At 36.9% G+C, this 23,053-nt stretch overlaps 2 protein-coding genes and 1 long non-coding RNA gene across 5 annotated transcripts; 1 reads left to right on the plus strand and 2 right to left on the minus strand.

Annotated features, from left to right (window-relative positions):
- Positions 1–209: 209 nt before the first annotated feature.
- LOC131317916 (uncharacterized) lies at positions 210–1,743 on the plus strand. The gene is made up of 2 exons (XR_009197449.1): positions 210–349; positions 1,268–1,743. It is a non-coding gene; the product is annotated as an uncharacterized LOC131317916 (long non-coding RNA).
- A 1,529-nt stretch (positions 1,744–3,272) lies between these two features.
- On the minus strand, positions 3,273–6,099 carry LOC131317919 (protein FAR1-RELATED SEQUENCE 5-like). Of its 2 annotated transcripts, XM_058347622.1 has the most exons (4): positions 6,042–6,084; positions 5,693–5,753; positions 3,456–5,603; positions 3,273–3,380 (listed from the first exon to the last, which is right to left on the minus strand). In XM_058347622.1, the coding sequence occupies exons 1-4, from the start codon at positions 6,067–6,069 to the stop codon at positions 3,287–3,289; spliced, it is 2,331 nt and encodes a 776-aa protein (XP_058203605.1). In that variant the 5' UTR covers positions 6,070–6,084; the 3' UTR covers positions 3,273–3,286. The 2 variants fall into 2 exon arrangements, with proteins under 2 accessions (XP_058203605.1, XP_058203612.1); XM_058347629.1 differs by having other exon boundaries at positions 3,279–5,753; positions 6,042–6,099.
- A 7,040-nt stretch (positions 6,100–13,139) lies between these two features.
- Positions 13,140–18,997, minus strand: LOC131317934 (E3 ubiquitin-protein ligase BIG BROTHER). Of its 2 annotated transcripts, none has more exons than XM_058347641.1 (9): positions 18,728–18,997; positions 18,327–18,365; positions 16,278–16,457; positions 15,593–15,821; positions 15,157–15,191; positions 14,593–14,637; positions 13,794–13,921; positions 13,515–13,623; positions 13,140–13,436 (listed from the first exon to the last, which is right to left on the minus strand). In XM_058347641.1, exons 3-9 carry the CDS (start codon positions 16,419–16,421, stop codon positions 13,371–13,373), a joined length of 756 nt encoding a protein of 251 aa, XP_058203624.1. In that variant the 5' UTR covers positions 16,422–16,457; positions 18,327–18,365; positions 18,728–18,997; the 3' UTR covers positions 13,140–13,370. The 2 variants fall into 2 exon arrangements, with proteins under 2 accessions (XP_058203624.1, XP_058203634.1); XM_058347651.1 differs by having other exon boundaries at positions 18,769–18,932.
- Between the last annotated feature and the right edge of the window lie 4,056 nt (positions 18,998–23,053).

A 23,053-nucleotide genomic window follows, 5' to 3' on the forward strand; every position in this document is an offset into this window, starting at 1 on the left:
ATTCGCGGGTTTAAATGAGGCGTGGGTCGGGTAATAACTTCCCGAGTTCCACACACGGGTTAGAACCCCCCCAAATGTTTCTTTCACAGCTCATTTGAACAGGCGACCGAAGAGAGAGAAGAGAGAGAGAGAGACGACGAACGACGAACGACTGCCCTTGTTCTTCTTCAGATCCGACGAACGACGGCCCTTATCTCGCCCTCTATCTTGCTCTCGCAGTCTCGCGAGCTCTCTCTCTCGCTTACTCTCTCTGTCTCTTTGAAACCGATCTTTCCTAGGGTTTTGTTTGGAACGACGAAGACCCACACCCACAACGAACAAGGACGACGAAGACTCGACCTTCGTTGTGGTATCTCTCTCTCTTTCTCTCTTTCTTGTTCAATCTGTTCAAACCCAATTTTTAGGGTTTTTTTTTTTCAAAATTTTATTTTATTTTTGTTAGGGTTTTTGTTTTTTTGAAAATTTGATTCTGCTAAAATGTTTCTCTCTCTCTCTCTCTGTTTATTTACTGGTAATTGTGTATTCATTTGGATAATTAACGGAGTTCAACTGTTTTGAACCAGAGAATTTTCGAAGCTGCATTCCTAAATGTGACAAAATCAAAAAACCCAAATGTTGCTCTTCTAAACTGATTAGGCTATGTTCTGTTTTTTTTTTCTTTGTGTATGTTGTATGTTATTCTGTTGAATCAGTTTTGAGCCAAAGAATTTTTTGATTTATGTTATTTTTTGAAATTAGGGTTAACAAGGCAATCAGATTGAAAATCAATCTGTGGATTTTGTCGTGGAGCGAGAGTTGCACAAAGAGGTCGCGATCGATGCTTGTTTTGATTCTTTCTTTAATTGGCGTTGTTGGGTATTTTTTTTATTTTTTATAGTACTAATTTCTCACTGATTGTGCTTGTTAGCCATGTTTGTAGTTTTTGTAGTGTCAATTGCATAATTAGCTATGTAGCTAGCTTGCCATGGCACATCTTATCAGCCTCAATGCCACCCGAACAACCAGAGTGTTGAAACTTAGAAGGGGAAATTCCAACCTCACACCAATGTTTCCAAACTTCAGTAATTTACTTCCGTCCTGGTATAAATATAAGCCACCTATGCAATGAGTAACCAAGGCATTGATATAACCAGTTTCATCCATGTTTATTATCCTCGACTGAACTACTTTCATCCATGTTTATTTCATTTTGTGAGTCTTTAAATACATGTTAAGTACTAAAATTCTGTTTTCTGTTTATTTGCTTATCAAGTTGATTTTTTTCTAGGAATGGCAGAAAAGAGGTTTTATTATGTTGTTTTTGTTGGAAAAATCCCCGGAATCTATGATAGTTGGATAGCTTGTAGCGAACAAGTAACTCGCTTCTCTGGGGCCGTGTTTAAAAAGTATCGCTCATTGAAAGAGGCAAATAATGCTTGGACTGCATATGTTGAAGCTCATTCCAATGTGCAATTGCTATCTCCTCAACTTGCTCAACTCCCGACCGATTATCCACCTTTGCTCGTACCCGTGCAAGCAAACATGGATGACCAAACTACTTCCAAGCTGCCCAAACATTGCCTGTACATTGCAATGCTCTTAGTTGGAGCTGTAATAGGAATTTTAATTTTGTTGGTCATCATCTATATTTTCTTTTAGTTGGTTTATATAATGGTTATGTTTAACAAAATTTCTAGCTTGGAGCGAGATACTTTTGGCAGTTAGTTTAGTAATTGATATGATGTAATACTAGTAGGTTGTGGTAGGTGTTATGGGCTTTTGGTAGGTTGTTGGTTTAAGACTAATTGCTAGTGTTATGGGCTGTTTTGACTCCCGAAATGGCTTGGTGAATGCTGCTTTTGTGTATGAAAGGGATGTCACAACTTTGGCTCGGCTTCTTTATAACAAAATGTGATATTTATGTGTATGGTTCACGTATGTTTTAGCACTTCTTATCCAATTTGTGGTACTTCTTGGCTCGGTTTATTAGTGATATTTATGTGTATTTATGTGTATGGACTTTGGCTCGGTTTATTAGTTGTAGCCATGGCACTTCTGAAACGATTCCAAAATGAATATTAATGATGGTGATATCAACAATTATGGTGTCAACAAGCCTAAACAGGATGGTATCTTGGGGGTGAAATCACACACAATTTAACAATTCATGAAGGGAACTCCACTTTTTGTAATCTAAGCTTACTGATTTGCTTTTGTGAGATTCCGAAGGTGAATGTCCTACTTTGCAGCAGATGTCATTTTTTTTGAATGCTTTTATTTCATTGAGCAAAAAAAAAAGACTTATATTATTTCTTCTTATCCCAGTGCTTGCCACCCCCTCTACAAAATATGGTGTTAGAGATATCAGATTCAATAGTGTTCCATAAGGCAACTAGCATTGAAGGATTTGCTGCTTTGGAACCTTCTGGCAGTACACTTACTGGGATTCCTCTAGCTCTGGTTCAATGGACACCACTGCATTTGCGGACTTTTTGTTACTTCAAGTTTGGAATCTAGACCTATAGCCTTGCCAACAATAGATAGAGAGAAATAAAGGACACCGGCAATTCAAACAGCCAAGACAGAAATCTTGAGACAGTCAAAGATTTATCCCATTTGGATCAGATCCTGTTAAACCAACACTCCCAAAAAATCAAGAATAACCTTGCTAACAAAAGAAAGTAGTTCATTCCAACTTAGATAACACAAACGTTGATTTTATGGTAATGGACCATAAATCTAGGATTCGGCTGAAACAAAACTATGATTTAATCACATAAGAGAGCCACTTGAAGCTCCACTCCAGAATCAGCATATCCTTGTAACTAGCAGTCTCACAATATACACATACACCAACTAAAAAAATGGTCAAGTTGTTTCTCTAGTCGTATTTTTTACTCTAGTTAACAGTGAGTAGCTTGTATAGCCTACGAATACAATCCTGTGTTCCGTAATACAGCTACTAAACTGTACACAGAAGATAAAAGTGAGGCAGCCGTGGGACACGGGAACATTAGCAGACCAACAAAACATCAATAGCTGCCATAACATAGCAGCACAAAGGCCAGCAGCAAGCAGAAAGCAGCAGCAGTAGAACACTTGCAATCAGCAGCAGCTTACTACAATAGCCAACACAAAAGATAGGCCAAAATCAGGAAAAAGAAATTACAAACCCATACTGATGAATACTACAATAGCTAACATAAAAGTGTGAACATCAGACAAATGAGAATAATGCAGTAACAGCAGCAGAAAATAACAAGTAACTCACTTAGAGTTGGGCTCCATTTAAAATATTAGAAGCATTTTATAATAAACACTTACAATCATTGGCATTGTCAATGTCATCGTCGTCGTCGTCTTCGTCGTCTTCGTCATTCAACTTAGCATTTTGCGAAGAGCTAACAAAAAAAAGAGAGAATGAAAATGTAAACAATGAAATAATTAAATTTACAATACAAATATTAAACACATACGTGCTGAGAAGTTTTGGACAATTCCTTTTGTCGTGCGATTGCCCTGTTAACCCACAACCGTGACAACGCCTAACCTTCTTGGCAGCCTTCTCTTTCCCTCCCTTGAGTCGTTTACCACAACTTTTTGCCCTCACTTGAAGCGGTTCTTTGAAACCATGGTCACAAATAATCGGCACTTGGATAGCAGTCCCTTCACCATCTTGACTTACTTTTGTCATGTCACATAGCTTCTTATGACCCGAACTCAAAAGTCCTTCTACAAATTCTGTTTCATCCTCAGTTACCATGGCCTCATCAATTAAAGTAGAAGCAAGTTGGAAGAGTCTATTTCGCCGCTCTAATAAAGACGTGTCACATATTTCTTTCATGCCCGAACCCAAGTCATCTTTAACTCGCATCGCCTTCGCTGATTTTGTCCACCTCCTCAAGATGTATTCATTAGGCAAATCTTCAATTTGCATTCTAGAAAAGTAAGCCAATATGTGCCGACAAGGAATTCCGGCACACTCAAACATCTTGCAACTACAACTGACATGGTTTGACGACTTATCTACCACAACCTCACGAACCCTCGAACCACTCCCCTTTATCCTTTGAATGGCATACACAACCCGATGTTCGTCCTCATTTGTTGCCATCATCTTATAAGCAGTATTTTGAAAGAGCTCATCTTGAAACATGTAAAATATCTCAATTGTATACAATTCACTCATTGTTTCCTCCATGGGGTACATAGTTTTCAAGTTTGGCCTCTCGTTCACATCTTTATGATCCTTGTCCAACTCATTATGCCGTATACGTGCAAGTGCCCTCTCAAATCGCGTCACAAAGTCCCACAATGAATTTTCTTTAGACACATACCTTTTGAAGAATGAATGAGTAATTTCGGCTCTTTGACTACTAGTCATGTGAGCAGAAAAAATGTGTCTCACATATGCGGGAACCCATCTCTCACGAATTTCGTGTAAGTTTTGTAACCAATCATTGCCGGATAAGTTAGATTTTCTTTCCACCTCTACCCATCCAGCCTCGAACTGTTCTTTTGTCTCGGAATTCCATATACAATTCTTGAATTCCTCATAATGTTCTTTGTAGGCTAATGCACTTATTCTTTCAGAAAACTTATTCGTGATGTGCCACATGCAATACCTATGAAGCGTATTCGGAAGAGCACTAGCAATTGCTTTTGTCATTGCAAGATCCTGATCAGTTATGATCATTTTAGGAGGGCCTGCAGGCATTGCTTTCAACCATTCCTTGAAAAGCCACTCAAAAGTCTCAGCTGTTTCATCACATAAGAATGCACACCCAAAAAGAGTAGTCTGTCTATGGTGATTAACCCCTAAAATAGGTGCGAAAATCATAGAATAACGGTTTGTGTTATATGTAGTGTCAAACACCACCACATCTCCAAAATACTGGTACGACTTTCTAGCGGTTGCATCCGCCCAAAAACAATGTGTCATCCTATCCTCATCATCTTTCTCAATTGTAAAAATAAAACCGTCATTCTTTGCTTTTTCAGATTGAAAATACTCGTACAACATATTGGCATCATGTCCGTCTACCATCATCCTCTTATCCCTTTTATAATTATAAAGATCTTGTTGTGAGCATCCAACATTTTCAAGACCTCCCGATTCCAACTCAAATATAGTCATTTCTTGACAAGTTGGCACATTTGCTGCTGACAATTGTTCTACTAAAGCTTTTTTGGCAGCTGACACCTTACGATGGGATCGAAGCAAATGTGCCCTCCTCGGAGATGTAAGTGCGTGATTATGACCCTCAAAAAATTGGGAAACAACGTACTTTTCACCCTTCCTCACAACTGCCAATCTTGCATGACAATTCTCTCTAGTCATCCCTCGACGCCGTTTGTTTGGTTGAGTACTTTTTTTGACCGGCAAACCTTGTTTGAAACAACAAAACTCCTTCCTAACGATTACATTTACATTTCCATCGACTGTACTCTTTCTACTAGAATGTGATCGGGTACCAAATCCACCTTCTTTAGCATAACGGTTGTAGAATTCCTTAACTTTCTGTAAACTATCAAACTCTTGATTAATTTTGGGTATGAAGTCATTCTTAACTTGGGGAGTGTGAAGTAGTTGTGAAGAATTCGCAGATGATTCACACCGCATACTACAATCCAAAAGAAAAAACATTATGGACACTATTAGCATACTACAATCCTAATTTTTTAACCAGAGGAGGGAGGGAAAGAGATAGACCTTGGTTGTTGGACGGTCGGTGGTGGCATTACACTTTCTTCTTGTCGATCGGTCTCCATATCTGGTCGAGAAAAAAAATAGACATGAACAAATTTTCAAATCAGTTCGAAAAATTCTGATTTTCTCATACAAACCAGTGAACAGATTCAGCGACCCTATTGTTACCACTTAAACGTTTATTTCTAACTATTCAAGGTGCACTGACCGTATACGTGTAAGTGCCCTCTCAAACCCTATTTTCTCATACAAATCAGTCACTCTCATCATCACCCTAACTCGAAATAAAAAAAAAATACTAAGCAGTTAACGAAAACCCTAATTTTTTAGTCAGAGAGAGAGAGAAATCGACCTTCGTGCGTCGTCGTCGTCGTCGTCATGTTGTACCCACGTTCGATTTGTTCTTCGTTCTTCGGAAAAATAACATAAATTAGAAAAAATAGCATAAATCAGAAAAAAAATAACATAAACCAGAAAAAAAAAGATTTTCAAATAAAATAAGATTTTCGAAACAAAAATCAGATTTGCAAGGGGAAAGGGTTGTTCTTGTCGGGAGAAAAAAAATCAGATTTTTGAAAGGAAAAAAAATCCTAAAAATTGGGGGTTGAGGTAGAGAGCGAGAGTGAGATATACCTGGAGGTGAAGTTTTGAAAGGATTTGAAGAAGAACAAATGAGGGCGAGATAAGGGCCGTCGTTCGTCGGATCTGAAGAAGAACAAGGGCAGTCGTTCGTCGTCTGTCTTCGTCGTTCGTCGTCTCTCTCTCTCTCTCTTCTCTCTCTTCGGTCGCCTGTTCAAATGAGCCGTGAAAGAAACATTTGGGGGGGTTCTAACCCGTGTGTGGAACCCGGGAAGTTATTACCCGACCCACGCCTCATTTAAACCCGCGAATTCTCTTTTAAAATCTGAGCCGTTGGATGAGATCCAACGGCTGAAGACAAACGTCCGCATTTTTAAAAAGTGAGGACGTCCTCATTAGAAGGTTAGTGTGTGTGTGTGTGTGTGTGTGTGTGTGTGTATATATATATATATATATATATATATATATATATATATATATATATATATATGCATCTAGGAAAGTAACTCTAGGATAATTAGACTTAAGGCTATACTTTACGCTTGCATGCATGGCATGGCTAGGTTAACTTTGGAAGCAAAATGATGGCTTATAACTTGTCTAGTCAAAGTTATATATACATTGGCAAGTCAAATGTCCTATTGTCGAAGGGATAGAAATTTCCCTAGCAAATATTATCCAATGGTTAAAGGGATAATAATGATCAGTAAGATTGATAAGACTAAACATGAAGTATAATCATTACTTCATACGGTCCAAGGGTTCAATTAGGGTTAGGAGGGGTCTATAAGGCTCAAAGATGGTCAAAAAGGTCGATTGTAACTAAGTGAATTGACAGTTCGGTTGAAAACTAATTCTACTTGCCATGTAGGATTTCTAGTCAAGAAAATGAAATTTAAAGGACTTAAATCTAATTATGACGGATTATAAAAATTTAAAAGGAATTTTAAAAGCAAATCCAAGTAATTTAAATAAAATTTAAATATTTAACAAAAATTTTATTTACCGAAAATCAGGGTCGTTACACTATGGTACGCGAACCTATACTGGATCCTACACGGATGATTCAAGCAGTTCGATAATTTAAAAAAAAATAAGTGGGCCCGTAAAAGATCAGGTTAATTGGATATGTGTAGGAGTTCGATCAAAATTTTCAATTTTTTATTTAAATTCAAGATCACTCGATTTTTTTTAAAGAAATTATGGAATGGCTTCGATCACCTGTACGAGACTCGGAGTGAGACACTGCGTGTCGGGGAGTGACGATTGGTCGCTGTAGTCGGGTTGTTAATTATGTCGTCATATTTATACCATTAACCAGGTTATAAAAAAATTCATATTTATACCATAGATACTCGATTCAATTCAATGATTAGGGGTTGTTTGATAATTTAAATTCATCACTTAAAATTAAATGAATTAAGTAATAACCGTATTTTACATTACTTAAAAGATTAACCCCCTTAGTGTTAAAAAAAGAAAAAGTAAAAATGATTAATCTGTTCCACTAATGTTCTTATTTTTTAAGTACTTAGTATTTTCTGTTTTACGAGACAGGTCATTCTCTCACAATACATCTCTTTTAATTCAAAACATAAGTACTTATTTTTAGCAGAAAGAAGTATCTCTTAAAATGTAAGCTAAAGAGTTGATAAAAATTAAGTAGTTTTGAGCTACTTAATTCTGACTGAATTCAAGACTGCTAACATTTAACCTTTTCATCTTCCTCCACCACTACCTTCCACACCACTGCTACTATCATTGGCGTCACCACCACCACCACTCTACCACCATCTCCACCTCTCGCACTACCACGCCACCACTCATCCCCGCCACTATCACTCCCATTATCGTTGCCATTACCATCACCCCTCCACCTCCACCACCAACACTTTGTCGTCATCGCCACTATCACCACTCCACCAACTCCACTCCGACCACCACCACCACCATCATCAGTTTACCTCTACCACCACCACCACCACCATCGCCACCAACACAACCACCACTACCACCATCACTCCACCCCACCACCACCACTCCCACGGGACTCCATCACTACCATAATCATTCCACCACCGTCGCCACAATCATCACTCCACCACTATCACATATATATGGTGACCGTCAGTAAAATTGAGAATTACCATAACTAATAAAACTTTAGGGAACTTAAATAGGGGTCCTTTCCAACATAAATACTTAAGTCTCCATCCTAGTGGGTTTAAAAACTTATCTTTCCATTCTCAAATTCAAATAAATTCTAAACTACCATTTCTCTCTTCTAATTTTCAAAATCCTTCTGTTTCCTTATCTTTTTTAACTATCCCAAATTTCTCTCCAATCTTTTAAACATTTCTCTCACCTAATCTTTTTAATTCTTTCTCTCTCATAATCTTCCATCTTAGCTACAAACACGTCATAAAAATTATGACAAATATGATAACCCGCAATTGCGTAACACTAATGAACATGATGAATTTGCAAACACTAGTGACAAACATGATAACATTAGAGATCCATATTGATTACCCAAAAAAATAATCATGACAAATTTTTGTAAAACTATCATAGAAATCATGACATAAATTTATCCTACAAATACATGACAGATTTATGCAAAATTGTCATGAAAATCAACCATTCATAATACATCAAATTTCAGCTACAAACACGTCATAAAAATCATGACAAATTTCTGCATAAGGTTCGTTTGATCAAAACCCACAAATCTATGATAAACCCAAATCTCTGTAAACGTAGAAACCATAAACTCCCATTATCCCCAGAAGCATGGGATTATTTTCCCATTCCATATTTGAACGTTCAAGCTAAAAGGAAAGGAAAAAATAAACAAAATGACAAATTCTGAAGGGACGAAACTCTACAAAGAAGAAGACAATATCACCAGAATTTGAAAATCACCATCACCACCTCCGATTCCGAAATAGATCGGTGAGTGGCGATTCAACCATGGCTCGACTTCGTAAGTTGCTGTCGAAACCCTAAACCTATTTATTTCCATCAATTATGCATATCTACTACGATGTCGGTCTACAAAGTAGCGGTGCGATGGAGGTGTGATGGAAGGGGTTGCCGGAGAGAAGGGTACAACGGTGGTGGTGCGGCTATGGGGGGTGGTCAGCTAATGGTGATCTGATGGTGATGGACGAAAATGACGATGGTGTATTGATTTAGGGAGTGAGGTTGGGTTGTATGGAGATATTATAGGATAAGTTCGGAGTGAAACAGTGGGGATGGGCTTCGTAAATATAGGAAACATGATGGGGATGGGATTCTGTTAATAATGGAGATATTGTAGGGATAGTCTGTCTTGTTTGAAACGGTGGGAATGAGATATATATATATATACACAATAATATATTTAATAAATGAATAGGGGTATAGTGGGTAATAATAGATTTTGAGGATAGAAACATAAGTATTTAAATGCTATAGGATGGATACCTAAATAAGTAGGGTAAAGAGGATGGCTAATTAATTTCTTCTAAAACTAAAGTTATTTCATTGTTTATTTTAATTCAATGCTTAATATATTTATCAAATAGTTTTTTCAACATTCAGCTTTTAGTTTGAGTTTTATCAAACATCTTGTACAGGTGATATTATCTAAAATTTTAACCCGATAAAAACGGGTATATAGGGTCGACCCCCAACATTTTGAGGCCTTACAGCTCCTTTGGATTGAGGAATTTGGTGAGAAAAAAAAAAGAATGGAGAAGGGAATCTCACCACTTATTTGGATAATTGATGATAAATGATGAGGAATGTGTGTAAATGGAAGGCTTATATTGTTTATCATCATTTCTCGCAAAAAAAATAAAAAATGATGAGATTTTTTATGATAGACAACAACCCTTTCTTTTCTCACAAAATCACACAATTCAAAGACGTTGTTAGTTGGAGAGTTAACAAGTTGGGGAGTGCTCGCTCTCTCTCTCTCTCTCTAACCAAAAGAAGCCGCCGCCCCAGATCTCCTCATTCCTCCCCCCTAGGGTTTTACACCCCAAATGGGTGACGGGGGGGGGGGGGGGAGAGAAATCCCCGTTGTGGGATTTTTTCATCTCTTGATCTTAGATCTCGAAGGTTTTCTCTTATTCCCTCTTCACCCCCCATCCTCCTCCTCCCCAAACCACCATCCACCGCCCCTCCTCCACCTCTTTCGTCGTGCAGTCCAATGACTTTTGAAGGTAGTGCCTTGTAGATTGTGATTGCCGGAGGCATTCTCCCCTGCCGGAGTGGGAGATCTAGGTTGGTGGATGAAATCTGCTCCGGTACGACGGATTCCATCCAATTCCATTACCTGTTTTTCTCTTTTTTTTTATCTTCTTTGGTGTCCATTGTATGGGATTTCTCCCCTCTTGCGGGGCTTCTATCACCCATGTGTGGGTGTTTTTGGATGTTTTCTGCAGTGCTCTGACTGTTTGGAATGATGAGTTTAGTTGGAGTTGGGTGTAGTCTTTGGACTGAATCTCCCGGCCTTCTGTTTGGTTTCTTGATCCCTTATTTAGGGATAAAGTTTCTTCTTGATATACTGTTTTTTGAATCTATAATATCATCTGTTATCGTTGTGGCAAAAAAAAAAAAAAGAAAGAAAGATGTTAGTACTTGACATCAAATTAAATCCCAATTAATTTTTTAATTTGGTGTCAAGAAATTTAGGTAACCATGCACAAAGGTACTTTATTTTTTAATATGATATGAAAATTGCATGTCTTTTTGGAGTGGACTAATTTTTTTTTTTTGCCATTCGTTAATTCTAATCTACTCTATCATAGGGGACTATCGGAATGGGATGGGTGCTTACGAGAATCGAACACATCACATGTGCATGAGAATATAAGAGAGGCATCAACTGTACCCCACTCCACTGAGTGGACTATATATTACGGGATGGATGGAGTATTAATTTTCCGAAAAGCAAATGGGACTGATGGTCCCCATACTGGCAGGGTACCAATGACCACATGGGACCCACTACGGATTTCGTATGGAAAATCTAAGTCGTTCAATAATTTTATAAAAAACTGCATCACGAGAAATCAGCTCAATCTGATATGTATAGGTGCTCGATTCAATCTTTCAATTTTGAAAAATCGGCAAAAATGGGAAGATTAGATTGGGTACCTGCACTTATCGAATTGAGTTATTTTTTCGCAATGTCCACACGAATTTTTTTTTAAAATTTTGAACGGTTCGAATTTTTTGTGTACGGAACCTGTAGTGAGCCTCGTGTGGCCGCCGGTACCCCGTCAGTATTGTTACCATCGATAACTATAGCAACGTTGATTAATTTTGCTGTTGGATTAAATGGTTGTATATGTGTAACATTTTTACAATATATACACAAAGGAAATCACCACACTAGATTGTGGTCATCTTTATCATCCGATAGACCCCGTATCGACCACACACACATTAACATGTGCTTTCCCATCCTAGCCATTCGATTTCTCTTTGCCACACAAAATTGAGTTGAGTTTTGTTCACCTTCCATTTAAGAGGGTGAACATTACCCTCTTTTTTATTGGTTAAAATGATATGGATTCCAGCACAAAGTGATGTCATGCTTACCAAAAAGTGTATTGCATGGTAAGCATGGCATCACTTGAGGTGGAATCCACATCTTTTCAACCAATACGAAGGAGGATAATATTTATCATCTTTTAAGGATGGTGAACAAAATTGCACTCCACAAAATTTGTTTTACAATGTCTCTCTATCTTCTTCTAACGTCCAACTAGCCCTCTCTCAGGGTGGGCGGAGCTTTTACCCGCGACGTTCTGACCTTAGTCACATAATTTTTCAATTGACTTTTGCTCTTGCTTTCAATCATTGCACTCACAAATTTCATTATTTAAGAACTTTCTAAACGATTCTTTCATGCTTGTACTCCTACATCCGCACCCACTAGGACTTAGGTCTTGACCCCGCCCCCTTTTCTTACAATATTTGCTACATTATACTTTTTCGGTTATCTACTTTAAAAAAAAAGTTAATTATGTACACATTTTTTTGGACAAATGTAAATTTTGTGCAATAGTACACTTTTGATGGCCTTATATCAACGAAGTCAATGACACTGAAGTGGAGGAAAACTATTCTAATAAGAGTGACATCAAAAAATCATTGATGGCCTAATATCAACAAACTCTCCAGGATTATTCTAGTGTGGGGGGGGGGGGGGGGGGGGGGGGGTGGGGGGGGTTTTGTAAATTTCCCTGACCTCCCCTCTCTAGCCAGAAATTGACAATAATGAGGGCACCTTTTAAACACACTTCAGCGAGAAAAAATCATATTAAGCAACACCAAGATAATAAAAGTATGTTTGTGTTAAAAATAATAGAAAAAGCTAACACATTTACTAAAAAAGGTAGTAATTCCATAAACTATCAAAACAAATCAATTGTTTGAATTGTTCTGGTGGATCAAGTCTAAGAGCAGCTAGATACACAATAACTAAATGTTTATATTCAATAAAAAAAAAATACACTTTCTTTGCAAATTTTATCCTTCACCTTAACTTCATCTTGCGTTGTGGGTCTATGAACAAAGATAGTACAACTTTCAAAATTGTAAATAATTAATAAAGCTGTCAGTTGGATAAAGCTGTCAACTTTCAAAATTGCATATAACTCATGATTTAGCCAATTAGAAACTGTCAGTTCTTCATGTGCAGTTTCGATGTTTTACTATTTTCCATGAGCAGCCAAATCACCAAGTAATGCCTAACAAACAACTAGAAGCCTTCAATTTACCTCAAGAAACCTGAATGTATTAAAGTGAAAGCCAAAGGCATTAGAGGTGAAAAAGAAGGAAAAAGCAAATAAGAACAAGGAGCAGAACAAGGTTGGTCCTCGATATCCATTATATTTACTGTATTCTGAAAGGCCAAGACAGTTCTACAAAATAGTACGTGTAACACGAAGAACAGCCAAACCTAAACTACACCTACGTATCCCTCCACCCCCGATAGACAATACAAGAACAAGAAAAAAGAAAAATGAAGCAAAATTGAGTAAGAACAGTAAATGCCAAAAAGCAATGCAGCAAGGAACACAATAATATTGCTTTCTAGTTGTCAAACATTTGTTGATTTGTGCTCTGATTCCTCGCCAAAAACTTCAGTGTTGCAAACTGGGCATGTCTGACAACAGAGCAGATTAACTGATCAGAAGTGTTAAAAATGTCGGAGCAGAATATAGCTATGAGAAAATAGACTTACCTTGTTGATGCCAAGCCATTTGGTGCAACATTCCATATGGTAAACATGCTTGCATGGCAAATTTATTTGTCGATCTCCTCTTCTATATCTCATTTGGCAAATCACACATCTGTTTCATAAATACTGGATATTATGAGCAATTCAATCTATAGGCAAAGGTTGGAAGAACGGTGCACATACAGGCAACGCACACACACTTATGCACGACTGTGGCAAAATATAAAAAATGAGCTGCAGAGGAAACAAATTAAAAAAAAAGCATTTCACAAAGAATCTTACCTCTCTCCTGATTTTTTTCTTGAGAAGAAGCCACCAGACTTGTACTTTGAAGTTGGAAGCATGCTAATAAGTTCTTCGGAAAGACCTCGACTTTCAGTTCCAACAGCCTCACCTAAATCAAGTAATTCCTGCAGGACTAAGACAAATTAGAAATCTGGATAGAAGTTCAAACTGTCAATTTTGATAGTTGTTAACTAATTATGCAAAACTTGAGACAATAATGACAAAACTAGTTTTGGCAAAAATGCTGAGCTGAACTTTAAAATGAAGGATTGAATTGCAGTCTTCTTTGATATCTTTACATAGATGCTGCTCAACTTCAAAGTCACTAGGTTCAACTTTTGAGCATTAGAAGTAGCCATATAATTTATTTGGAACAACATTATCATTACTGTTGAACATCTCTATTCCTGCTTCCTATGTTTTACTTAACTTTCGAAAGATCAGCAAAAAATTAGATTTAGATAAGCACTAACTTCTTTTCTAGTAAAATCTGTCAAGACTCTCTCATAGAAATGAAACATTTCAATTTTAGGAATAGTTTTGGATGCATGTTTTCCTAATATACGGCTAGGAAGAAATTCATCATTGGTTCCCTCCAAGCAATGTTAATACAACTAGTTAAGCCCCCCAAATAAAATTCCCGGGTCTATGGCTATATATTTGGGAGGTTTCATTCAGTACAAAATAAACTGACTTCCTTCACTGCTTACATGAACATGAAAAGAAATCAAACCATGAAGTTCATGCCTCATGATAGACGTGAAAAAGTCTACAAGTTAAATTCAGCAAAACAAACCTCATAGGTCATGTTATCAGGATCAACATTGTCTTGCCAAATCTCCTGCACAATAAATTGAAAGTGAAAGGTTTAGCTAGAACCTTGTATTGAGTATGCAAAGCCTACATGTCCACCACACGCATAAGCAGATGAGAGTCCCAAAGGCAAACAGGATTTAACCCGATATGAGAAAATTCTTCAAAGCACGACTTTCATTTTTATCAGCAATGTAATGTGTACAAGCAGATTTATCTTCCAATGTTAACAACATTGAGTATATACACAAGATATTTTTGAAAATCAATACTCTGATATTTGCAAGTCAAAAGTAGCACCAAGCATAGCCGTACTGCACAAACTTGCCTCCAACCACAGTATTTCACAGCAAACTATCTTCAACGAGGATAGCAATATTCATATACAGCTATACAAACACATACGCAAAAGATTTCTCTTCCCAATTACCTCATGAAAAGCCACTTCAAACGAGTACATGTATTACTTCATTATTGGAGTTAAAGTAAGAACAGTCAAATGCAACATTTATTAGATGACGTAACATAAGTGAAAGGAACTGTATACCTGAGAACTAGCGGACATTTCATGATTTGGACTGCCTGAAAGTTTAGGAAAACAACATAGCAATAAGTAACTATTCGATGTTGGAAATACGTCCCTATAATACGATTGTATAGGACAACTCTGAAGTTTCACCAGAAACCAATGGATATTGATGTCACAAACTTCAGTAAAATCCAGAGATGGGACTAGACTAGAAAAGTCAAAATATTAATCATTGACACCCAATGGACTCCACTGTATTGCATGGCGAACCAACGAAAATAAGGAAAAAAATTGCTGGTAAGATCTTAGAGCACTTTTAACTGGCGAACTAGACGGGTGATATAGGAAATACAGCCAAGATCTAATATACTCCATCCAATTTCTTCGTGTATTACCAGTTTGAAATTAATGCTTCATTAGCTGGGTATATAACAGATAAAGATATGAAACTAACTTTCTTCAGGTATCGCTTGCATATTCATGACTGTATTCCCTCCCGAATCCAGATCTATTGCGGCAGGTTCTTCAATGCTCAGCACTGAAGGGTAGTCCCAAGCCCTTCTGTTGATATCCATTCTTGAGAACTGATCATTTACCTCGTAAGGATCATAATAAGAAGCACTTCCTTGTCCGTGAACTCCAAATTTGTATGAATTCACATTCGGTAACCAGTACACATTTTCCTGGACAAACAACGCAGAAGAACTTTTTGTATCATGATTCATGAATGACATTAGTGTCAATTTGCACACACGAGGAACTGGATATATCTTCCCAAGCAAGTAATTCTCTAAGCCATAATATGCTTAACTGTACAAATAAAAAGCTCTACAACAAGTGATTAACAGTATTTGCGCCGAGACAGGACACCGCCACAGGATGAGGACTAGGAGCTTATTATAAGTATGATAAGATACTGCAGGGAGAGCATATGTCAAAGATATTCATGTTTTAAATAAGCATTATGTGAAAAACATCATACATTGTCTCCGTCTAAATTCATGGGAATCATGTATCACCAATCGTCAATTAATAAGGAGAACTAGGATGATCATCAAAATTAAAGGAGTTTTCTATACATTCTCACATGTAAAATTCCTTCCATCCAAGACAAGTTTAATACTGGAGATTAGAATCACCTGCTCATGAAAAGATTCGACATGTGGATAATGCACTGGTGCATGAGTAAGACCTTCAAAAAAGCCCATAAAGGTTTCAGAAGGATTGTTGTAAGGAAAGCCTGTATTCACGTAATGCACATCCATCTGTTGACTCCCATTCATTTTTCACAATAAATTCCAGCTCGGGTGCAAAAAAAGCTGCAAAATACACCCAAAGAAAATACCTAATTAATTATAAACAACATTGAAGAAATATATTGGTTAATATATTGAAGGGTCAAAATGGACAATGTGCAACACTTAAACAAACTGCTGCTACATTAATCTTGTTGTTCAGAAGATCTACCATCTATCCTTGGAATTATTTGGTTAGTTTTGGTATTTACAAGCACTTTCTGTATGACAGTCCTAGTGACTAACATAAAGTAAACAACTTGGCATTGGAGTGCTTTCAAGTTCTCAGTCCAGTAGAATTGGTTTTACTGAAATTCCATCACAGCGCGAACTCACCATAAATCTCAGCAACTATAGGGTGAAAAAAAGATATCACTTCTTCATGAATAGGCGCTTCCACCAATAAGAGACCTCCAGCCCTATATAATTTACTACGCCAAAACCATAATTTGGGGGAAAAAAAAAACTCTAAAATATTACCATTGCCAACCCTATGCCAAATCCAAAGCAAAATATTGCGTTGCCAAATGGCAAATGATATGCTGGATTCAGTATAGGTTTTTCCTCGGCTGAAATTTTTTTCCTCTCTTTCTTTTGATGGACTCCACAAAAATGGCTCAAGCCAAAACTCTCTCTCTTATATCTAACTATTGGAGCAAGATTGTCATTTCGGCAGTATAACATGTCAAAAAAACGATTTTGCTTTGAAACGTAATTGGCTCTAACCATTTGAGATGTTCTAAGAGATAATATCAGGCCTTTCGTCCTCCATTTTGTTTCTTAGAAACTACAAAGCATGCATATAAATACAGAAATAATAGAAAATGTTGAAAAAGAGAATATGGACACGGTTACTCCATTACTTGTCAAAATTGTCAAAACTATACAAAACTATTGTATACAAGGTTACTCCATTACTTGTCTAATTGTCAAAATTCCAACTTTATCAAACGAGGGTTCGACACAAAAAGAAATTCTAAAAACTACCAAAAAAGATTACATTCCCTTCAGGCTTTCATGCATGAGTCCCTTGACTTGTTACGTTGCTTGGTGTCACGTCCTTTGACGCATTTTGTGTCTCAATGATGTCTGCATATCACCTCTTGATGTGTCAATTGACATGAATTCATGGTTCAATAGCATAAGATAAAGGCTTTCCCATGTCTCGGCATTATTTGCATATCGCCTCTTGGCGTGTCACTTGACATAAACAGATACGCAAGCATGGGATGAAATGCTTGCCTGAGTCTCTCAACATTCTTCACGTCGCTCTCACTATGTATTTCTTTCTAAAATGTAACCAAACCAAACCAAGCCTTACGTCCAAATCAATTGGGGTCGGCTACATAAATCTGTTTTCCCTATTGAGCTCTCTGTCAAGAGCATTAATTGTGTCCCATGATATCCAACAAAATTGGATCCTTTCAAACTCCACAAGACGTGTCACCATCTTAATGTTATTAAAGCTCGGATACGTGACCTAGATCCACGGGTATAGCGGAGTATCAGTGCATACTGTACAGACATGACCCCATCTAGAAGCGTTCATGGTTCATAGCTTAGAAACTATACTCAACTAATAATAACGCAAACCTGCTATTTGAAAGAGAAAATAATTAAGAAGGAAAGAAGAAGAAAAGTGCAAGGAAAATTTTACTGTGCTCCACAGTTTGCTATTTTCTCTCCTCTCTCCTCCCAAGCCAAACAATTGAAGAGAATAAAATTTTCCCAGCAGTTTCAGTTTTCCATTGTCCAGAAGCATAAAGAACCTTGACATAACTACATAAGACAGAAAATATTTTCTCGGCTTTCCCTTAATCAGCAACCAAAGAAAGAATGATGAGGTTTCGGTCAGAAATCATTCAGATATCAAGCAAATAGAAATGTCAATACCTCATGAAAGGCGCGACCTCCTCACATCCGCGAAAGGAGCTGAAAATCGAACCAAAAAAGTAGCTTACGCTAAGATCAAATTGAGCAATTCAATATCATAACTCAACAACTGCAATACATTAACAAAAGTAGATAGCAATAACTGGTCCTCTAATTCTAGGGCTCGAAAATGCATCACATCCTCGATTTCCATCGCTGTTCACAGTAAACATTTCGAAAAACGGAAAAGAGAGGCACTGAGACTTCCATGAATCTTGTGATTCCTCTAATATCAGAGACGAAAATCAAGAAACATACACTACGAAACACAATATAACTTGTTCATACAGACATATACATTTATATATACACGTATATAAAAATACGTAGAGAGAGAGAGAGAGAGAGAGAGAGAGAGAGACATTGAAGAGTTGTGAGCAGAGAATGAAAGGGAGAAACGGACAAAGCAAAAGCTCTTTCTTCTGTGAAGAGACAAGCATGAGGAAGAGAAACGGAATGGGGCCGGCAGTTTCGATCTCTCTCTCTCTATATATATGCTGCACTTTCTAGTTTATCTCTCTCTCTCTCTCTCTCTCTCTCTCTCTCTCTCTCTCCTCTTCGGTGGCTTTATATTCCTGATTTCATAGAAACGCCAATACGCCATCCTGCTTGGCGTAAAAACCAGAACGATAAATTTGAATTCAATATGCCATGTCTCGCGAGATAAAAGTCCGGGGCGTACGGTAGATATTCTGGGTGAATTACGTTTACCTCCCTTCGAATTTGGAGTAATATGATTATCATATCTCGGTTACTTTACTTAATTGGTCATGAACACACTTTATGCGTTTGAGAATTGAACTCCGTGTGATTTTAAGAACATAGACATGAAGGTTAGATTTGATGAGAATTTAAAAATTAAGAGCAAAAAAATCAATTCTCCACACAAGACATTAGAGATATCATTTACGGGACAAACGGTTAGCAATGGCGGTTATTTTGCCACATGAAAGATTTGATAACAAACCCATTATATTTATCTTGTCTTAGCTTTACTTTATATGGGAACATTTTTACATTTCAATAGATTAGTGGTACAATCAGATTACATTTCAATAGATTAGTAGTACAATCAGATTGCACTTCCTATTTGTTTCCATCTTTCTTAGAAGTGGACAGGAGTACTTGTAAGTTACAAGAATTTTTCGACAAACTTGGGATAAGTGAATCAGTATTGAAGAATGAACAGAACAAAACAAAAAGGAAAAGTGATTGAGGATGGCGGTGGTGGTTGCAAGACATGTTGGCAAGTGATGGAGATTTGAAGATAAGCAGAATTTTATAGAGGGGGGAGTGGCACAGGCCATACCTGATTTCATAAATAGTGCTATTTTATGCGTATATATTAGACATTTATAGGTATTCAAGCAACTCAATTTTTCATACAATTATTAAAAAATATCGAGTTAAAAGATGAATGATTTGGATCATGAAAAAATTGTTTCCATAGCAGAATGCCTTGTTCTCTTTACAATTCAAAAAGAATTTTTCAAAAAACTTTGTCTAGATTCTCCCTGCTTCCAACATTTCTCTCTCTATCTTTTTCCACTTATTACCCCTACTATTTTTCAAAAAACTTTTCAAATACCAAATCAAATACAGAATTCATATAAAGACTACATGAAAATTGAATCGAGTTTGTTTTTGTTCATAACAATAGACAAAGATCAGTATTGTACTCACTTCACACGGCGTCATCCCGAAGTTAAATTCTGGTTCCGTCACTGAATTTGAAGGTATAGATACTCGTTATGGATTGGGTAATTCTGATACAAAAATGCTAGAGGCACATCGGGTGTGGTACACCTCAGCCACACCCCTCTTACATACAGGTGGAGCCCACTGAAACGGGCCCCACCTGTATGTGAGAGGGGTGTGACTGAGGTGTGCCACACCGAATGTGTCCCTAGCACTCTCTCTTCTGAGAGCATCCGCAATGGGAATAATCAAAATCGATAACCAAAATGTGCCACGTCAGCATTTGATTATCCATTTAGTTCATAATCAAACCTAACAAACTTGATCTCCACATTGGTTATTTTTGTATCCCTATAAAAAATCCCCTCACAATACGCAATGCATCTATGTCCAATTGCAAACGAGTTTCAATCACGCACCCGACTACACCAAATTATTCGTCTCGATGAAACGATTCTAACGTGAGGTGTTTTTTAATTTTTTAGTTTTGAATTTGGTTATTGGGTTTGGTTATTGAGTTTTAGTTATTGGTAAAAGTTGTTAAGTTTGGTTATTCAAAGGTCAAAATTTGATGAGTTGTTAAAAAGTTGCTAAGTTTTGTTATTACAATGTGAGCACTTTTTTGAGTAAACATTGATAACTTTAGCAACTTTTTAATTTTGATTATTACATTGTGGATGCTTTGATAGGAGTATATTTACAAGGATTTTTAGCTTGGTGTGGGTACCGAGAAAAGAGAGGGGTGCCAATAGAATTGATTAAGAGAGAGAGAGAGAGAGAGAGAGAGAGAGAATTAATCCGAAGTGAGAGAGAGAGAGAGACAAAAGCCGTTTCCTAAGCCGGTAAGTTAGTAAAATTTGAGGAGGTAAACGTAAAGGCAAAAGCCGCATGTTCCCACTACTCGTGTAGTATAAATCTGTCTGGCACACTGCACTGCACTGCACTGGACACAATAAGCACGATATCTTTCCAGTCGTACAGCTAATTGCAAATCTCTGCTGCTGCTACGGGGTGGACCCCTACACAGACAATACGTTTTTATCCCCCCCTCCCTCCAAATCCAACACCTACATTTATGTGTCGCCAAACAGTACATTAATACCAGTTGTAACTACTCAGTACAAAGCTAGCCACTAGCCAGGCTGCAGGGATAACATTAACTATTCCCATAATAACAAAAACAAAATAGTACTTACTCCATTGAACTTTCGACTTTACCCGCAAGTGGAGTAGAGTGCAGTTAGTATCTCTCCTATACTCTTATGTATATGGACTAAGTTCGATTTCTTTAAGTATCTCCATCTTCCTCTCTAAGTCCCCCAGGATAAAGTATACGGAATATAAGATTTAGCGAATGACAAAAAAAAAAAAAATTTTGCCCCGCTAAGGTTCTTTTTTTTAAAGTAATTCTCGTTTTACGAGGTAAATTATTTTCTTGTAATGCACTATTTTTTATTAAAAATTAAGTTACTAAGTTACTTATTTCAAAAATAAATATAATTATTTTAATTAGTGTAACATGCTTTTTATTACTCCCGAGACAATGACAAGATCTACCACTCTGTTCAGTATTTACTGTTTCTCTACCCAATCTGAACTAAGCATTAAAAAGCCTTCTTTGGCTCTCTTAAAAGTTTGCTTTATTTTGGAGCGTTTTTTTTTTGGGTTTCCTGAGTTCTTACTTTTTAATTTTTTAAAAAATGCCACATGTAAAACAAGGTACAATACGGAAAGAATAAACTTTTCGTTATTTAATTAAAAAAGTTTTGCTTGTTTTTGATAGGATATAATGATGTTTTTGACAAATACAAAACTTCAACGATATCGATCATGAATGTGGGCTGGAAGGTCCCACATTTAGTCCCACCTGGTTGAATCTTTTCTAGGGACTAGATAAGATCCTGCTTCTTACTAAAAAATGGAAAATTTTATTTTATTTTGGGATGTGGCTTTATCAAATGTTTTTGAGAATTGATTTCTGGCAAAATCCATTTTTCGGATGGGTTGCCAAGAACTAATAATCCAAAATGCAAAAATGGGGCAACACCTCGTAAGATATTGTTTGGTAACTTCTTAATTTTAGTTTTTTTTTTAAATAAAATTAGTTGAGGCTCTTGAATTAACATCCAAATTTTTATTTGTGTTATAAATCTGTTGTCTGAACCTTTTTTTAATATATATTTCTTCAATCGATAGTATAAATCATTTTTACGATATCAAGACAGAGTACAAGCCGTGACACTACATTACTTGTAAGAGTTTACGAGATAACCAAGCTTAACAACTCAACCAATACAAGAAATAAGCCAATTATAGGGTAGAAACAAAGGGAACATAACGCCTCATGACGTATTTTGATAATTAATCTAAGGACATGCTGAGAACATTTATTAATGCTGAAATGTCCTTGTCGAGTATTAATTGTCAAAACACATTCTTGGCCGTCATTTTTCCAATAAAAAAATAAAAGAAAAGTCCTTTAAAAGAAGAACATCCACACGCAGGTGAGGAGACTTGAACTTCTGACCTCCTAATACTTACCAACAACAATTAAACGTTTTAATTAGACTTATGAACTCACCATAGCCTCCCTTTCGGTCTCTTAGTCAGAGACATGTGTAAATCATTCGAAATAATATAATTAAAATTCGATAATCGTAGCCGCAATTATTTTGGGGAAAAGTTGAGTACAAGTGTGATGTCAAAAATAGACCATCTATTTTATTTTGTAAAAAATTGATGGGAGGTCCACTATAGCATGTTTATAACCCACTAAGTCTACTTCTAAATTTCATAACCCCTCTAGTCCACTAATATAGTTATATAACCTAATAACTCCAATTTACTGAAAAAGAGATATTTTTCAAGACCAAAAAACCCTCCTATATAACATATGGAGAGAGAAACCCTATATCACAAAACAGATCTGAGCCTCCCCTCTCTCCCTCCCTCTCTCTCTCTCTCAGACCGGATCTGTGTGAAAGACGACG

The sequence above is a fragment of the Rhododendron vialii genome, chromosome 1a (genome assembly GCF_030253575.1).
Source record: "Rhododendron vialii isolate Sample 1 chromosome 1a, ASM3025357v1".
NCBI lineage: Eukaryota > Viridiplantae > Streptophyta > Magnoliopsida > Ericales > Ericaceae > Rhododendron > Rhododendron vialii.

Excerpts from the sequence above, each read along its gene's own strand:
- LOC131317934 (XM_058347641.1), bottom strand. The coding sequence starts at position 16,421 with ATGAATGGGAGTCAACAGATGGATGTGCATTACGTGAATACAGGCTTT. Across the intron at positions 13,922-14,592 it reads CTGATAACATGACCTATGAG|GAATTACTTGATTTAGGTGA; the intron begins GTTTGTTTTGCT and ends TTAGTCCTGCAG. Across the intron at positions 13,624-13,793 it reads AGAAAAAAATCAGGAGAGAG|ATGTGTGATTTGCCAAATGA; the intron begins GTAAGATTCTTT and ends TTTATGAAACAG.
- LOC131317919 (XM_058347629.1), bottom strand. The coding sequence starts at position 5,644 with ATGCTAATAGTGTCCATAATGTTTTTTCTTTTGGATTGTAGTATGCGG.